This window comes from Pseudorasbora parva, chromosome 23 (assembly GCF_024679245.1).
Source record: "Pseudorasbora parva isolate DD20220531a chromosome 23, ASM2467924v1, whole genome shotgun sequence".
Lineage (NCBI taxonomy): Eukaryota > Metazoa > Chordata > Actinopteri > Cypriniformes > Gobionidae > Pseudorasbora > Pseudorasbora parva.
This window is the reverse complement of record NC_090194.1, coordinates 1,250,179-1,270,065: the sequence shown is the minus strand read 5'-3', so window position 1 is coordinate 1,270,065 and position 19,887 is coordinate 1,250,179. Positions and strand designations below refer to the sequence as shown.

The window sequence follows — 19,887 nt, the reverse complement described above, 5'->3', positions numbered from 1 at the left end:
AATGTCCACAAGCCAATAGGGCTGTGCGATATTTAAGAAAAATGCGATATGTGATATCTTAAATAATGCGATATTCGATATACGATACGATATTGCAATTAGTGTGTAAAATCTATTTAAATTATATATATATTTTTTTTTAAACTGAGAATGAAACCATTTGCGTTTCACATTCTTTCTGGGAAAACAAAAGAAACGCTACAACTTCTAAAAGTGACCAGCGTGCTATAGAAAAAATCTGTCACAAATTGTGTGTGTGTGTGTGTGTGTGTGTGTGTGTGTGTGTGTGTGTGTGTGTGTGTGTGAAAGCGCAAGATCTCGCCTGTCTAAAAGAGATCAGAGAAAACAGGCAATGCTTGTTCCCGCACCCCCAAGGCAAACCGGAGACATTTTTACATGCCCTGTCTGTAAAAGACAGTGTGCTTCCCGCATCGGACTTTACAGTCATCAAAGAACACACAAGTCATAGAAGAAATCATCATCGGACATCGATGGACTACCAGAGAGAGAGAGAGTGAAAGCGCAAGACTGCAAATGATTGTTTATTGCAAATTATTGCGTTTAATAAGTCTTTTTAACGTCAAGCAAAGTCACATAAGTAACAGTAATGTGTCCAGTCTATTCTCTGCCCAATGTGTGACCTAAAACATACACTTTTCACAATGTTGAAGTCGCCTATTAAACTCATTCAGATATTGCGAGCCATCGCGATATGTACATTTGCGATATTTTGATCATTTCGATATATGGCACAGCCCTAAAAGCCAACCAAAAGTGCTGTACAACAATAAAAATAAAAAAAGTTCACAGAAATTAAAAGACAAATAGTAAAGTACAACAATGAACCAGACAACTACATACTAAGCCAAGGGGAAAAGATAAGTTACAATAAATTGGAAGCCATTCTAATATGATTTGGAAGATTATTCCAGTTTAAAGCTTTATTTCTCCTCGTCTTAAGTCGGGTTCTGGGGATCTGAAGGAGGAATTTGCAGTCTGCTCTTATTCATCTCTAGCCACCTAGCTCCACAAAAATTAATCATCATATTTCGCAAAAATGCTACCTTGATAAACACAAAACGTGTCATTTGAAAGCGTAGAGTCTGAACTTTCCTACGCATGCAGCCAGTTTGAGTAACTCCTAAGTATTGCTGATTAAAACATTTTTTATGACTAGTGTTGGGTAAGTTACTCTAAAAAAGTAATTAATTACTATTTACTTATTACATCTTCAATAGTGTAATTAGATTACTCTACAAATTACTCTCGCCAAAAAGTATTTCATTACTTATTACTAATTACTTTCTAAATCCTATATCAGCCATCGAGTTAAGCGATTCAAGGTTAGACATGAAACGGCTCTTTAAATTCATTCAAATAAATAATATAAAACTACATAAATTACTCTTATTAAATCAGCACTAGGTAACTTTTCAACCTTCATAATATATTTTTAAGACTCTTGTGATGATAAATCGACTTACAATAGGTTGAATGACACGTCTGCCATAGCCTGATGGGGTCTGTATCGTTTTTAATCGTACTTTTAAACTTCGGGTTTCGGGTAGTAACCCGAGAACAAAAAGAACTACAAAATTCGACTGCTTTAGGGCATATACGTCACTTCCACCAACACACACACTTCCTTACATTCGGACGTGCGAGCCCAACTTTGTTCGTCGGATAATATAGTCATGTCCGAAGCAGCACAGACAAATAAGAAAGAAAAGGTTTTGTTGGAGGAAAGCAATAAGAGGAAATTAAAAAGTGATGTGATTAAAGGCAGGACGAGAATCAGCATGTGACCAGCGTTTGCTCGTCGGCGTGAGCTGAAGGAGGCGTGCCCGACCGATGCTGTCCTGCTTGTTACGGTGATTACCGACCACTCAAATATTGAACTGAAGTATCATATAGATTCTGGAAAACGCTAACCAATAGACTACTATAATGACGCTGGCTTGTAAACGTGAGCATCGTGATTATTTGGCGTTTAAAAAAATAAAACCCATGAAATGATATTCATATGACATGCTGAAGCATAAGCCACTGACTGTACCTGATGAAGACATTTCACACGCGCCGCCAGAAGAACACCTGAATGTGAACTCCTCCTGCAGTGTTCAGGGGAACTGTTAGTGCTGCACCGACCCGCGGGACGCTTTTATGAAGTTATTTGGCCCGCCCCGGACCACTGGATATATTTTTACAACCCGCCGCGCACCCGCGACCATTAAATAGACATACGGGGTCCGCAGATTATGAGACGACCCGCGCATCACTAGCTCAGGGCTATCAGGGCTGTCATGTCAACAAATGCAGGCGCGATGGCATCCCCTGTTGTAGGACGACTGAGCTTACGACAGCAGTTGAGGACATTATTTTTTCCAAACTGTAGGGGGACCCCGAGAGCAAAAGTTACCCAGTGTTGCTTTAATAACTGACCAAAGTATTACAAATGTGAGGATACATAAAAACATGCATTTTAAAGTTAGACTTTAAATGTTGATGTTAAATCCATTATTGAATTATGTATAATTATATTTAGTTCAATTACATCAGAAGTAACTGTAATTAAATTACAGAAAAAATAAGAGTAATCCTTTACTTTACTTTTTCAAGGGAAGAGTAATTAAATGACAGTAACTAATTACACCCAACACTGTCTACAACCGATATAAACAGCGTAGGAGACTGAGACAGCCCAGAAGAGATTGATAAATAAAGTGATTTTTGTTTGTTTTTGCGCAGTAAAGTAAATTTTCCAGATACTATTGTTTTAGTTCAGACAAAGCTCATTCTTCCAGTTATATGCACAGTTCTTCTTAGCATGCCTTTGAAAGGTTCACTGCTTTCCGGCTCTAAACATCCTTTGGTCTTGTGCTGATGGCTGATAATGTTCGCAGGTAAGAGCTTCGGTCAGCGTGTCCTGCACCGTTCGGAGGAATCATCTGAATTGAGAACATGCTTTTGATCTCATTTCCTTTCAATTACACCTTCATTCTCAAGCTTTTCTGCGTCCCCGAAAAGTGCCAGATGAGATGATCATCATTCTTCTAAATTAAAGTAATAAGATCTGGAAACGAGGCTATACTTTTACTACCCATTCACCCTTTTTACATGCGTTTAAAATAGTTCTCTCCAGATTCACATCAGTTTAGTCAAGACTGGCATAACTTCAGCTGAATTCTTCCAGATGGCATGAGAAATTGCATGGTGAGTTTTTACATAGAGAATATACAGCACACATTTATGATATGAGTGGCTCTGCAACTGGAATGGCTATTAATGGCCAGATTATGCATTTAGTTTACAGTTTTTCCCAATTGCTAAAATAATAAACCCTATTGTCTAAACTAAATGTTCCGTTCCCTGAACCCACTGATTGAATCTATCAGTCTTTTGGCAAAACCATGAGCACTTTTCACCTGTTGCCAACATATTTTCATTGTGGTACACCCGTGCGGCATAATGGTGAGCACAGGTGACAAAAGTCAAACACAATTAAAGCACAGACGTCACCAATTTAACACAACAACTCAAAATTGATCACACTTGTGTCTAATGATGTGAGGGAACATGTTCAGAGAGCGATGGACAAAAATCTAAAAGGAGCTAAAGGTGTGTGTGTGTGTGTGTGAGGTAAAGATCAGCTTGTTCAGCTTCCCAAATAACCCAGCATTAAGGTAACAGTGGATGCAGTTTGTGTTTTCAGAGTTCTGCGTGTGTGTGTATGTATGTGTGTGCCCGTGTGTGTGTGTGTGTGTGTGTGTGTGTATGTGTTTTCAGCTCTGTCTTAAGAATCGGTTCAGTGTATCTGTCTTTTAAAAATCTGATAAACTAAAGACTCTTGTGAGATATGAAGGATCATCATTACTCTACAGATACTCAAGATTAACACCAGACAGGCAGTGTGTGTGTGTGTGTGTGTGTGTGTGTGTGTGTGTGTGTTATAACCCTTTAAACATTTTCGGTAAAGTTTCTGGCTCGTGGACACAACAAAAATAACTAGACACTTAGAAACCTCAGAATGTCTTGCTTACTCCGGCCCCAGGCAGACATCCTTTACTCGCCAGCCTCACAGGCGCTACTTCAGCTTTAAAAAGAATTAATATTGCTAAACACACTGCTAATATAAAACCGAGATCATGAGCATGTCATGTTTTCCAGGGCATGACCACATCTGGGATGAAGGACAGTGGCTTTATGGGGTCTTGGGATATCATCATCCTTCGTATTAAAGAAATAAATAAGCAAGTGACTTGTTTGTGTCTCTTTGTTATCAGATGATGGTTCATCCCTTTAAGCAAATGTGTAGAGATTAAAATAAATACTGCTTTCTTTCAGTCTCACACATGCACACAATTATTATTAATGACTTTCACTCTGTGTTCTAATACTTTATGGCCCTGTTTGAGATGAGTGTCGTTTAATTATAAAGAGCCGAACGAAAGGAAAGTTATGTCTGCGTGATGATGACAGGTAAACAACTTAATAGTCTCAGTCCATCCACATTGTAAATGGGCTTATACAAATGAGCTATTAATTGACTTAAAGTGTATTGATTAGGTCATTTTATTTTTATTTTTTATAATGGCTGCGTTAGTGAAAAGCATGAGTTATGCAATTGCAAAGTTTTGGCCGTTCGGCATTAATACCGGATACAGACAATGGGCAAAGAGGCGGGATGTGGGCGGAGCTATGAGGACTAACAGACAGCAGACAAATGGCAACCCACCTGTCACTCAAAGTGGCCACGGCCTTAATTATGCAGAACTTTAAGGCTTCATATAATGTAAACGAATCAGTTACACAAAATGTTACCCCCTCTCACAGTCATCGTGAAGGGAAAATTAGCCATAAAGACCAAAACCACAATTTGTACCAGGCTGTAAACATGTTTTATTCTGTTGTAAAGTTGTGCATTTTAACATGAGGCTCAATGAGAGTCTGCTCCTTCTGGAGCTCTAGTGGCCAGTCGAGGAATTGCAGTTTAAGACACTTCAGTATCGGCTTCAACAGAAACTGGGTGAGGTTACCGCTTGGGTTATACATTAAAACTGGAATACTAGAAACAATACTATATATATATTAGGACTGTCAATCCATTAAAATATTTAACCGCGATTAATCACAAATTGTCATGAGTTAACTCGTGATTAATCGCAGATTTTTATCAGTTGTAAATTTATCTTAAATTAAGTTTAAATTAAGTTTTTAATACTCTAATCAACATGGGTATGGACAAATATGCATGCTCTATGCAAATGTACATTTATTAGTCAAACCATACTTCAATCAATCAATAATAATCAATAATACAGCATGAAGACTAGACATGTATCAAAGCTCATAGATGTTTATCAAAGAACTTGTTCTTGTCTCTTAAACCTAAACTTAAAAGTTAAGAATAAGCAGGGATTTCTCTCATTTTCAGAATATAAAGGAAGTTTTTACACTCGCAGTCTAATTCAGAACAGGGCACGGTTTGTATAGAAAATTGTAATGTGAAAGAACCACACCATACCTGGAGGAAGAGGTCCATATTCCACGAGTAGGAATATAGTGCGGCCCTTTAAGAGATGTGCGCTCCCTATTAAACTGCCGGTATTTTGTGTGTGTGTGTGCCGAACTGACTCGAACAGTGTGAGAAACACAGACTTGGGAGTGCTCTTGTTCAGGAAAGTAACCTGTTTTAGCCGATTGTAATGTATTTAGTTCAATAAAACACATGTAGCCTACTGTAAGTGGTGATGGTGTTAATGATTTACCTCAGACATGAGCAAGAGCGAGCTTGCAGTGTATTCGCGCATCGCGCTTGGACTGCAGAGAATGCAATGCGCTCAGTGTAAAAACGCACTTTTCTTTCGACCAGAAAATACAGAACCAGAAAATGTAGTAGCTTGTAGGCAATAACTGCACTTTTGGTTTAGAATAGTAATATTAATGTTAACCCTTTTCTTTCCTTATTAAAGTTTGCTGCTGCATCCTGTACGTCTATGGCTGTCACGGTTCATGGATTCCCTGTCTCACTCTTGGGTGCGTGTTGAATGTAGGTGAGGGCGGAGCCTGGGATTGGCTCATCACGCACCTGTGGCTGATCACCTGCACCAGCTGCAACTCATCACCTTCACCCTATTTAGTCTCTCTGTTTCTCTCTTGTCTTTGTCAGAGCGTTGTTGGATGTTTCCCCTTGTGTCTCCGTGTTGGTTGTCGTTTCCCCCTTCCGTGAAACGCTGGATCCCTTCCCGGATTACCTCTACCGATCTCCCGAGTCACAGCTGCTCACAGCCTGCCCGTGTTGCCAACAGAGCCTCTCTCACTGCTCCGTCTTACCCGGACTTCTTCAGTGTTCTGAGTTTTGACTTCTGTGACACTATCTGTCAAATTAAACTGAGTTACTTGCAATTGAATCCTGCCTCTGTGAATCCGTTACAGAACGCTCTGACCAACCATGGATTCAGCGAGTATCAACGCCCTACTGACCAGCAGCAACGAGAGACTGGACCAGCAGGAGGCGAACTTAACTGCCACAGGACAGGCAGTACACACCTTGGTGGCACGGGTGGCCGAGCTGACCCAACAGATGCAACAACTCGTCGGTCCCACTGTGCCCGACCCACCGCCGATCCCCCACACACCATCTGCATCGCGGCAACCGGAACCACGTCTGCCTACCCCTGAGAGTTATGCCGGTGAGAGCAATTATTGCAGAGCCTTCCTTACCAAGTGTTCCTTGTTTTTCGCTCTTCAACCGCAGACTTTCAACACGGAGAGATCCAAGGTGGCATTCGTCCTCACCCTGCTCTCCGGACGAGCCGCACTTTGGGGAACGGCGGTGTGGGAAAATCAACATCCTTGCAGCTCTTCGTTCCAGACGCTGGCGGCGGAGATGAGAAGGGTGTTTGACCGAGCGGTAACCGGAAGAGAAGCGGCACGTCAACTCGCAGAGCTCCGTCAAGGTAACCGCTCGGTCTCGGATTATTCCATCGAGTTCCGCACCCTGGCCGCCGAGTGCAAGTGGAACGAGGAGGCACAGTGGGACATGTTCCTGCATGGGCTGGCTGACCGCATCCAGAAAGAGATTTTCATGATCGACCTTCCGGAGAAGATTGACGGACTGATCGAACTTGCGTTGAGGGTGGACACTCGTCTGAGTCGGCTGAGATCCAGGATGGAGTTTCAGCACAAGAGTGTCGAATGCCCTCAGGCCAACGCTGCGGATGCGGTCAGCTACACCTTCGACCCGGAGCCCATGCAGGTGGGTCGAGCTCGGCTCTCCCGGGAGGAGAGAGCGAGACGGAGATCCCGTGGTCTTTGCCTCTACTGCGGCGGGACCGGACACCTGCTAGACTCCTGCCCGGTAAGAGGACCACGCCCGGCGGTAAGGAGAAGGCTACTGTCGGGCGGGATCTCCGTGGAAAAGACCTCATCCTCCACTCTCCTTCCGGTGAGATTGCTGTGGGCAGCCCAGGAATTTTCCAGCCCAGCACTCCTCGACTCGGGAGCGGAGGGTAACTTTCTTGACTCTGCCCTTGCACACAAACTCAAAATACCCACCATTGCACTTAAGAACACCATCTCTGTCAACGCACTCAACGGACAAGTTCTCCCTGACATTTCATTCACCACAGAACCACTTACACTGATCACGTCTGGCAACCACACTGAACTCATTTCATTTTTTATCCTGGACTCCCCTTTGGCTCCCATTGTCCTCGGTCACCCTTGGCTGGAGTTACATAACCCAAGGGTTGACTGGGGACAAAACTCTGTGTCTGCGTGGAGTGATAAGTGTTATGAGTCTTGTTTGGTGTCTGCTTGTTCGTCTGTGTCTCGTTCTGTTTTTCAGAGTGAGACGGTGAATCTGTCTAACGTGCCTCCGGAGTACCTCGACCTGAAGGAAGTGTTCAGTAAGTCCCGAGCTGCTTCTCTTCCTCCGCATCGTCCCTATGACTGTGCTATAGATTTACTCCCAGGTAAGTCTCCGCCTAAGGGCAAACTATACTCTCTTTCTATTCCAGAGAGGGAGGCCATGGAGAAATATATTTCTGATTCTCTAGCCTCCAAATTCATCCGCCCTTCCTCTTCTCCAGCGGGGGCGGGGTTCTTCTTCGTGGGGAAGAAGGATGGTTCTCTGCGACCTTGCATTGATTACCGAGGGCTGAATAACATCACGGTAAAGAATACCTATCCTTTGCCGTTGATGTCTTCAGCTTTCGAGAGGTTACAGGGAGCATCCGTCTTCACGAAGTTGGACTTACGTAACGCTTATCATTTGGTTCGCATCAGGGAGGGGGATGAATGGAAAACCGCATTTAACACCCCCAGGGGGCATTTTGAATATTTGGTCATGCCTTTCGGCCTTTCCAACTCCCCAGCGGTTTTCCAGGCACTCGTCAATGATGTGTTGAGAGACATGGTCGACCAATTCATATATGTCTACCTGGATGACATTTTGATTTTTTCTTCGTCTCTCCAGGAACATGTTCGACACGTCAGACGAGTGCTTCAGAGGTTGCTAGAGAATGGGCTTTTTGTCAAGGCGGAGAAATGCGCTTTTCATGCACAGTCTGTTCCTTTTTTAGGGTACATCGTGTCATCGGAGGGAATGCGCATGGATCCCGACAAGGTTAAGGCTGTGATGGATTGGCCAAGTCCAGATTCCCGTAAGGCCCTACAGAGGTTTCTGGGGTTCGCCAATTTCTATCGGCGTTTTATTCGCAATTTCAGCCAACTAGCCGCACCTCTGACTGCCTTGACCTCTCCCCGAACGACGTTCAGGTGGTCCGATACAGCCGAGGCTGTATTCGCCAAACTCAAAAGCCGCTTTGTTTCGGCTCCCATCTTAGTCGCCCCTGATTCCACACGTCAGTTCGTGGTAGAGGTCGACGCGTCAGAGGTGGGGGTAGGAGCGGTTCTTTCACAGCGCTCTCCCTCAGATGACAAGATGCACCCGTGCGCGTTTTTCTCCCATCGTCTTTCTCCTGCCGAACGCAATTATGACATTGGTAACAGAGAGTTGTTGGCCGTCAAGTTAGCGTTGGAGGAGTGGCGTCATTGGCTTGAAGGGTCGGGGGTACCTTTTATTGTATGGACGGATCATAAGAACCTTGAATATATTAGATCTGCTAAAAGACTCAACTCCAGGCAGGCTCGGTGGGCACTTTTTTTCGGACGTTTTGACTTTGTTCTCTCGTACCGCCCCGGGTCTAAAAACATCAAACCCGACTCTTTATCTCGTATTTTTGATGCTTCCGAACGCCCGGTTACTCCCGAGTGTATTTTGCCAGAGAAGATAGTTATCTCTACACTCACATGGGAGATCGAATCGAAGGTCAAAGTGGCCTTAGAAGGGGTAACGCCCCCGCCCGGCGGCCCACCGAGTTGTTTGTTCGTTCCGGAGGGGTTAAGATCCGAGGTCCTAAAATGGGGTCACTGCTCCAACATTGCTTGTCATCCAGGGGTAAACCGCACTTGCAGTTTAATAAAGCAACGATTTTGGTGGCCACTTATGGCTCGCGACATTCGCAGTTTTGTTTTGGCTTGCTCGGTCTGTGCGGTTGGTAAGACATCTAACCAACCTCCCCATGGGTTACTTCAGCCGTTGTCTGTTCCTTCGAGACCCTGGTCCCACATCGCTCTAGATTTTGTTACCGCCCTCCCCCCCTCCCAGGGCAAGACGGTCGTTTTGACCGTCGTGGACCGATTCTCGAAGGCAGCACATTTCATTCCCTTGCCCAAATTACCCTCAGCCAAGGAGACAGCGGTATCTGTAGTAGACCACGTCTTTCGGTTACATGGCCTCCCGATGGACGTGGTCTCCGACAGAGGTTCCCAATTTGTGTCCAAATTTTGGCAGGAGTTTTGTAAATTACTAGGAGCCACGGTTAGTCTGTCTTCGGGTTATCACCCCCAAAGCAACGGTCAGACCGAGAGAGCCAATCAGGATCTGGAAAGAGTGTTGCGATGTTTGGTATCCAAGAATCCTTCATCCTGGAGCCAGCAACTCTCTATGGTTGAGTACGCTCATAACTCGTTACCAGTGTCATCTACGGGCCTTTCGCCATTTGAGTGTAGTGTAGGTTACCAGCCACCTATTTTTCCTAGTCTGGATTCCGAGGTCGCGGTCCCCTCTGTTCACGCCTTTATCCAGAGGTGTCATCGCACATGGACCAGAGCCCGTGAGACTCTGCTCCAGGTGGGAGCGCGCACCAAGGCTAAAGCCGATCGCCACCGGTCTAAGCCTCCCGTTTACGTCGTCGGTCAAAAAGTGTGGCTTTCTACCAAGAACATTCCTCTCCGCTCCGTATCTAATAAACTTGCTCCCAAATTTATCGGCCCGTTCACTGTCACCAAGATCATTAGTCCGGTGACAGTCCGCCTCAAACTCCCTCCGGCGTACAGGAGGATTCATCCCGCCTTCCATGTATCCAAAATCAAACCTGTTTTTCACTCCCACCTTAATCCGCCAGTCCCGGTTCCCCCACCGCCGCGACTCGTAGATGGGGAACCAACTTATTCGGTTAATCGCATTCTGGATTCTAGACGGAGGGGACGCGGTTTCCAGTACTTGGTGGACTGGGAAGGTTACGGTCCGGAGGAGAGAAGTTGGGTTCCTGCTAGGGACATTCTGGATCACTCCCTTATTGATGATTACAATCAACAGGTAAGGTCGGCTGGGAGCGTCAGGGGACGCTCCTAGGGGGAGGGGTACTGTCACGGTTCATGGATTCCCTGTCTCACTCTTGGGTGCGTGTTGAATGTAGGTGAGGGCGGAGCCTGGGATTGGCTCATCACGCACCTGTGGCTGATCACCTGCACCAGCTGCAACTCATCACCTTCACCCTATTTAGTCTCTCTGTTTCTCTCTTGTCTTTGTCAGAGCGTTGTTGGATGTTTCCCCTTGTGTCTCCGTGTTGGTTGTCGTTTCCCCCTTCCGTGAAACGCTGGATCCCTTCCCGGATTACCTCTACCGATCTCCCGAGTCACAGCTGCTCACAGCCTGCCCGTGTTGCCAACAGAGCCTCTCTCACTGCTCCGTCTTACCCGGACTTCTTCAGTGTTCTGAGTTTTGACTTCTGTGACACTATCTGTCAAATTAAACTGAGTTACTTGCAATTGAATCCTGCCTCTGTGAATCCGTTACAATGGCTTATCTACATTTTTTCAACTACGGGCTACACCTCGGATAAAACAGAAAATGCGCGCGGCGTTAATGAGCGTTAATAAATGTAGTGCCGTTAAAATGAATTTGCGTTAACACGTTATTAACGTGTTAATTTTGACAGCCCTAATATATATATATATAACGTAATTTATAACAAACTTTTTTTAAACAAATTGTTCCGCTGCCGCTCCCAGTTTCATAAGAAGCTACTCCAAATTAGATTTGTGTCTAAAAACATGCTCAAGTGCGCCACACGCTGTTTTCTGAAGGGATTTACACATTTCAAACTTAATAAACTAAAATAATATTAATATAACTCTGTGTACGTCTGATATAAGAATGTCATACACAGTACAACCTAGGATGGCTTGAGGGCGAGTATATCATGGGGTCATTTTTAATTTTGGGTGAACGATCCTTTAATATCAAAATGTCTGAGATCATCAAATCAAAGTAAGCAGGCTTTATGTTGACAGAAGCTGCTGATCATGAATTCTAGTGCGAATTCTAATTTCTAGCTTGTAGTGTGATCATTTATTTTAAAGGGGCGGTGAAACACTCAGTTTCAGTCAATCTCATGTCAATCTTGAGTACCTCTAGAGTAGTATTGCATCCTTCATATCTCCAAAAAGTCTTTAGTTTTATTATATTTATAAAAGAAATATGGGCTGTACCGAGTCTTTCTGGAAAAAACCGAGCGCCTGGAGGCGTATCGTGTGGGCGGAGCTAAAGAATGACGAGGCGTATCGTGTGGGCGGAGCTAAAGAATGACGAGCGCGCAGCTACAGCACGAGAGCGTCTGAAAGCTGACGTCCTCAAGCGTGGAGAAGAAAACGTTACCCTAATAAACCATGGCTATCAATCAGATTCAGCTAATACAGATATGATCCAGAATCAGATCCGGAGGCTAAAATAAATAAAACAGGAGAAGAAGCAGAAGTTCGTCTCTGTGGTATGGACTGTATTTAGTGGCCTGTCAACATTTGTGTGTCTTTACTCGCAGTTTATGAGGACATGATTCGGTTTATGGACTATTGTATGCGACTAAACCTTAGCAGTAGCAAGCAGAACGGTTTTGCACGTCAGACTAGTGTAACGTTATACAGAGAACAGCAATGGAGTCCGTTAGCGCATTTGAATGACGAAGCACGCGATCGTGTCGTTTACTGATGTTTACTCACGCGACGATAGCCGACAGCACAGACATCTGAAGCAGTTTTACTCACCGGCTGCTTCCAAAGCAGGACCGAACCTTTATCGCTGGGACCGCTCCGTCAGAAACACACTTCTTTGGTATGATTTGGTGAAGTCCTGACAGCAGTGAGCGGTGGAGATCCACTTTGAGACGCGACTGAAGCGATGTTGTGAAGCTTCCCGTCATTTCTGCGTTCAAATCGGTTCAGATGCAGCGCTGCCTTCCCAGAATGCTGTGCTGAAGCGTTGAAGTCGCTCGACGTCACCCATAGGAATAAAGTGGAGCGCGGCGCGACAGAAGTGTTCACGGACGACTGGATCTGCAGCTGAGAGTGTTTATGGGCGTGCGTTTCCTCTCTCGCTCTAGTCACGCGCGCGCGCCCTTCCGGGAGAAGAGCCCATACGGCCCATACAAGGACCTTCCGCTCTATTAACGTCAAGCCGACCCATACTCGAAAAAAACTCTCCGAAACTTGTGAGAAACCGGAAGGAGTATTTTTGACACAGAAATACTCCATCAAACGTCCAACATTAGTTTTTGAAACTTTGTCTATGTTTAGGATGGGAATCCGAGTCTTTAACAGTGGAAAAAGCTCAGTATGCACGAAACAGCATTTCACCCCCAAACACCCCCCCCCCCCCCCCCCCTTAACATTTAACCTGATTCTCATGTTTAAGTATCTGTTTTCAAAATGTGCTTGACAAATGCTTTACTGCACTCAAAAATGCAACTCAAGTTGGGTTGAAAATGGACAAATCTAGAAATTGGGTTGTTTGAACCCAGTGAATGGATCCATTCAAAAACCCAATTTCTGGGTTTGTCCATTTTCAACCCAACTTGAGTTGTTTTTAACCCAGCATTCTTTAGAGTGTAGTACACCTAATTTAAGCACTGAGCGAATACTTGGCTGAAAAAACATGTTCTGCAACTCACAAAAATAAGTTGAGTAACTTCAGATGTTTATATAATTAGCTTGTTAGGTGGAGGGGACCCTGCCAAGAACTGACACAATTCGAACCCTGCCGTCAGATTAAATAATAATACCCATAAACATTCTTATTTGTTCCAACTTTCTTTTTGAACAGGTTTCTTCAGAACAACATCATTCAGGTGGTCTCAAGCCGTGCCTTCAGTGGACTGTTCACTCTAGAGAAACTGTGAGTGTCTTTTTAAAGCTGCACTGTGTGACTTTTGTAGTTTATTCTTAGCTGAAAACACTTAGTTCTTTCAAAAATATATGTGCTCATTAATGTATATTTACCTCTTTCAAGTAATAAAGTATTCTCGTAAGTTTATAATATGCCATTGAAAATACATACGGATGAGGGGTTCGAATGCCGGTGTCATGACAAATCCTGTCGGCTATGAAATTGTGTCCGCAAGGACCCCCAGAGCGATTCTATTGGCTGAAAGAAACTTTAATAGGTAATTTGTTCAGAGCCTGATTACAATTCTTTCAAAATCGCTTGCTGTTTAAATTGTCTTTAATGTCTTACAAATCATATGTTTCATATACTAGTAGTATATAACTGAAGCTATAAGTGCTTATATAAGTATATGCAAGCATATCTCGTATATAATCTTTTTATTTTGTGCACCTGTTCTGTATATTGCTGGGTTTTTTAATTCTTTATTATTTACATTATAGGTACATTACTATGTCATGATTTTGTATTGGTACTATAGTTTATCAGTCGAAATAAAACATGTTTTTGCTCCCATTATAGCAATCAATTACATATTTCAAATAAATGTGTTGTGTGTGTGTATGTGTGTACTTAGTATGGCAATGAACTCATAGTTTATTTTTAAACAATTGCTTGTCCAGAACCATGTATAACAACTTTTGATCAGACATTTAAAACCGCTACCAGCGGACACGATTTCATAGGCGGACAGGATTTGTCATGACACCGGTCGCCATGTTGCTCCGCCATTTTGAAAGTACAGTAGCCAAAGAGGGACATACCCGTAAATTCAAGCTTCGCCTTTCGCGGTTTAACACTCGATGGCACTGTGTCGAATGTGAAGAGGGGGATTGCCGTGTTAATCTTGGACTAAATCGGCCACCGTAGGAGTTTTAGAGCATAATTTAGAGTAATGGAAAGTAATATTCACTGGATGGTCATAAACCTTTACACCGCTAGATGGGGGAAAATATCACACAGTGGAGCTTTAAGCGATGGATATTTCTGTTTTGGTCATTTTTAATCTTTAGCTTTTATGAGCATCTTCTCCTTCATAAAAAGCCGGTGAAAATATTATATAAAAAAACAAAAAAAGTTATTTTTTTGATGCATTATGAAGATATGTCTTAACCTTATCATTATGCTTTTCTTCCTATGTCTATTGACGTATGCAAATCCAGGACATTCTTGTTTTTTGTTCCTTGTTTTGCAATAAATAAAATATATCTAAAAAAAAATCCACGCCCCTGGCACAGGCTCACAATTTAATGCCTATAACCTTGACAGCGAACAGAGCTTTTTATTAATCATTAAGTGTGTGTCCCTAATTAAACATTATGTCTTTTATGCAGGTTTCTCAGCCAAAACCACATTACCTATTTAGGGCCGGGCGTGTTCAGAGATCTACACAAATTAGACTGGCTGTGAGTATGGATGCATCACAACACATTTAATGATCTTCTGCATCAAATATCAATCACAAAATGTCATCTACATTTTCATTGTTATATTTCTATTTTAATATTTTATTTGCATTTATTTGGGTTTATACTTTTTTTTTTTTTACTCTTGCACATCATATTTGGCACAGATTTACACAGAGCTAGAACAAGCAGTCACTGACAGAAGACTGACAACTATCATGCAAGACTGTAAAGTGAAAAACAGTTAACTGGTTAACAAAGTGTCCGTACTATATACGGTGATAAACTGTCATTTTACAGTACAATACCGTTACATTTTTTGGAAGTGAAAAAGAACAAGTCATTGTGTAATTTACAGTTACAAACCCTGTGTGACACTTCACATTTTATGTATTTTTATTGAAATTACTGTTTCTTAGTTTTTTCTAATCATTTGTGTACATTAGTGTTTTATGTTACATCTAATATTGTTACATTAATGTTTATTGCACTTTTAAAATGTCATGTGTTACCATGATGGTTTTTAGTGTTTGTGTGAATGATGCTGTGCACCTATTGTCCACCTGAGCTTTTATTCATCATGTGACTCTCATCTCCACTGTGATTGGTGGACGTCAGTATACAGGTCCTTCTCAAAAAATTTGCATATTGTGATAAAGTTCATTATTTTCCATAATGTAATGATAAAAAATAAACTTTCATATATTTTAGATTGCACACCAACTGAAATATTTCAGATCTTTTATTGTTTTAATGCTGATGATTTTGGCATACAGCTCATGAAAACCCATCTCAAAAAATTAGCATATCATGAAGCGGTTCTCTAAACGAGCTATTAACCTAATCATCTGAATCAACTAATGAACTCTAAACACCTGCAAAAGATGCCTGAGGCTTTTAAAAACTCCCAGCCTGGTTCATTACTCAAAACCGCAATCATGGGTAAGACTGCCGACCTGACTGCTGTCCAGAAGGCCATCATTGACACCCTCAAGCGAGAGGGGAAGACACAGAAAGACATTTCTGAACGAATAGGCTGTTCCCAGAGTGCTGTATCAAGGCACCTCAGTGGGAAGTCTGTGGGAAGGAAAAAGTGTGGCAAAAAACGCTGCACAAAGAGAAGAGGAGAGCGGACCCTGAGGAAGATTGTGGAGAAGGACCGATTCCAGACCTTGGGGGACCTGCTGAAGCAGTGGACTGAGTCTGGAGTAGAAACATCCAGAGCCGCCGTGCACAGGCGTGTGCAGGAAATGGGCTACAGGTGCCGCATTCCCCAGGTCAAGACACTTTTGGGCTACAGAGAAGCAGCGCTGGACTGGTGCTCAGTGGTCCAAAGTACTTTTTTCAGATGAAAGCAAATTTTGCATGTCATTCGGAAATCAAGGTGCCAGAGTCTGGAGGAAGACTGGGGAGAAGGAAATGCCAAAATGCCTGAAGTCCAGAGTCCAGTCCCCACAGTCAGTGATGGTCTGGGGTGCCATGTCAGCTGCTGGTGTTGGTCCACTGTGTTTTATCAAGAGCAGGTCACTGCAGCTCGCTATCAGGAGATTTTGGAGCACTTCATGCTTCCATCTGCTGAAAAGCTTTATGGAGATGAAGATTTGGTTTTTCAGCACGACCTGGCACCTGCTCACAGTGCCAAAACCACTGGTAAATGGTTTACTGACCATGGTATTACTGTGCTCAACTCTCCTGACCTGAACCCCGTAGAGAATCTGTGGGATATTGTGAAGAGAAAGTTGAGAGACGCCAGACCCAACCCTCTGGATGAGCTTAAGGCCGCTATCGAAGCATCCTGGGCCTCCAGAACACCTCAGCAGTGCCACAGGCTGATCGCCTCCACGCCACGCCGCACTGAAGCAGTCACCTGCTAAAGGATTCCCCACCAAGTGTTGAGTGCAGAACTGAACATCATTATAGGAAGGTTGACTTTTTTTGTATTAAAAACACTTTTCTTTTATTAGTCGGATGAAATATGCTAATTTAATGAGAGAGGAATTTTGGGTTTTCATGAGCTGTATGCCAAAATCATCAGTATTAAAACAATAAAAGACCTGAAATATTTCAGTTGGTGTGCAATGAATCTAAAATATATGAAAGTTTAATTTGAATCATTACATTATGGAAAATAATGAACTTTATCACAATATGCTAATTTTTTTAGAAGGACCTGTATAAGGTACATAACAGATATTAGTATTTCCATAGTTTGGTAATATAACATTATTTCAGTAACGGTAATAAAATGCGTTTTTTACTGTAAAATTATACCCAAAAATACTTCATACAGGGAGTGCAGTAATATTCATAAACAATCTAGAGAAAAATGATTCAGACACTTTGACCTGACAGTAAATTTAATGCTGTCCTGTACAACCTAAAATGTTGCTACCGTATTTTTTACAGTAAAGTTCTGGCAACCACAGCTGCCGTTTTTTATATTTACCGTTAATTTTACAGAGATTTTTTTTAACAGTGTAAGGTTTGTTTGAAGGCTACATGCATGTAATAATGCATACATAACTGTTATTAATATAGTAAGTAACATATGTAATGAAAGCACTGTCAAATAAAGTGTTACCAAAATCTGACATTATAACACACAGTCAAACCAAAAATGATTCAGACACAGATATATTGTTTTACTAGTGTGTGCATACACTATATTTTGCTCTTCTCACATCAGAAATTAACCAAAGTAAACTGAGACATTACACCAAACAACTCTTCATATAGTGACGACCAGTAAAATGTATAAACATTTGGGAGCAAAATGATTCCTTCACTTTGAGCTGAGCATGTTTCGCTGAAGTGTTTTTTTCTTTAATTGCTAATGTCACTTTTGACTCCACAGACTGAACTAAATAAGGCATTGCTTGCTCAGTGGTTAAGCTAAACTGGTATTGTCTAATTGTGTTGTTAAATTTAACAGCTGATTGGTTGATTGTAATCCATTACATCCCATACGTTATCAGTTTAACTCTGAGTTCTTGTCATGTTTTATTACCATTTTCTACCCGATAGAGAATAAACTGTGATAATGTGAGGGTGTCTGAATAATTTGTATTTGTGCTTAACATTTGGTAAAAGGCATTTCATCTCTTGTATTATATATTATTATCTTTCCTCAGAGTCTTAGATCACAATCCTCTTAAAAGCCTCACCCGTGATACGTTCATCGGCCTGAGGTCGCTGACGTTTCTGTGAGTATTTTGCTCTTTTAAATATTTCATGGTGTTTCTCTTGTGTGGCATTTACGTTAATCAGCTTGTCCTAATCATTATCTCCCTGAGGAAAATGTCAAGCTTTGTTTTATCATAAATTTAATCAAGTTTGTCCCTGTTTCTGATACAATTGTGTCTGACTCAGTGGCGGCGTTTCACAAAAACCAAGGGTATGGCATGAGCACTTCTGGCCTTACAAATAATAACATTATCTTAACAAAATGTGGACAAAATTCCCTAAAAGATCTTAGCAACAATGCAAATACTGATTTATATATATAAGCCTTCCCTGTGTCCTAACCAAATGCGACACGTGAGAAAATATTTATTTTACTGTTTTTATTTCTGAGCAAAATTTATTTGTGGCTGGAACAACACTGCAAAAAATGCTTTTCTTACTCAGTATTTTTGTCTTATTTCTAGTCCAAACATCTAAAAGTTCTTACATTAAGAAACATTTACTAGACAAGACAAAGTTTTTGTCTTGATTTTGGGGGAAAATAACTCAAAATGAAGAGAGTTTTTGCTTAAAATAAGATAAATAATCTGACAATGGGGTGAGAAAAATAATCTTGTTTTCTGTTTGAATTAAGATTATTTTTCTCACCCCATTGGCAGATTATTTATCTTATTTTAAGCAAAAACTCTCTTCATTTTGAGTTATTTTCCCCTAAACAAGACAATAATTGTACTTGTCTACTAAATGTTTCTTAAAGGGATAGTTCACTTTGAAATTAAATTCTGATATGCTTTAGCTTCCCTCATGGGCATCCGAGATGTAGGAGTATTTGTTTCCCCAGTAGTTTCAATTTTGATCATTTTAGGTCAAACCGTTCTTGTCTGTGCCTCACATAATGCAGGTCTATGGTCACCACCTCAAAGAGCACACACAGAGAAGTCAAAATTAAACAATCCCCCATCGTAAGTACACACTGATGGCCTCAGACACAAAACGAGCCGTTTGTGTTAGAAAACCGACAGTATTTATATCGTTTTTACCTCTTGTACACCACAGGAAACACGCACTCGCGACCCTCGGATCAGTCGGATGTAGTGGTTTACAGTACAAGAGGTAAAAACGATATAAATACTGTCGGTTTTCTAACACAAACGGCTCGTTTTGTGTCTGAGGCCATCAGTGTGTGCTTACGATGGGGGATTGTTTAATTTTGACTTCTCTGTGTGTGCTCTTTGAGGTGGTGACCATAGACCTGCATTATGTGAGGCACAGACAAGAACGGTTTGACCTAAAATGATCAAAATTGAAACTACTGGGGAAACAAATACTCCTACATCTCGGATGCCCATGAGGTAAGCTAAAATATATCAAAATTTAATTTCAAAGTGAACTATCCCTTTAAAGTAAGAATGTTTTAGTATTTTTGTCTTGTTTCTTGTCAAAATATCTAAGTAAAAAAAGCATTTTTTGCAGTGTGGTCATGTTTGTGCCATTGCAGCATTTGCATAATTCTTTTAGTTAAACTAAAAAATAAAGTGTGCTATCAGAGGTCGTTTATAACTTTCTTCCATAATTAGTTTCTTTCTCCATCACATCTCTGAGAAGGAACATATGGGAGAATTTCACATTATTTGCCACTTTTGGCTTGCCGAGCATCACATTTAAAATCCCGAGATATTTTCAAGAAATGTTCCAGTTCCTCCATCTTAATGAGAAGCATGTTTCTGTTCC

The 19,887-nt window shown here is 41.9% G+C and overlaps 1 protein-coding gene across 2 annotated transcripts in view; it reads left to right on the top strand.

The window, feature by feature from the left end:
* The window catches only part of rxfp2a (relaxin family peptide receptor 2a), an 85,269-nt gene that overhangs the window by 31,771 nt on the left and 33,611 nt on the right, over positions 1-19,887 (top strand). For both annotated transcript variants that reach the window (XR_010901234.1, XM_067433245.1), the window contains exons 6-8: positions 13,448-13,519; positions 14,902-14,973; positions 18,105-18,176. Coding sequence is in view for 1 of the 2 variants with exons in the window: in XM_067433245.1 (XP_067289346.1) it covers positions 13,448-13,519; positions 14,902-14,973; positions 18,105-18,176 (216 nt within the window). In the remaining variant the exon portion in view is untranslated. The remainder of the gene's footprint in view (positions 1-13,447; positions 13,520-14,901; positions 14,974-18,104; positions 18,177-19,887) is intronic.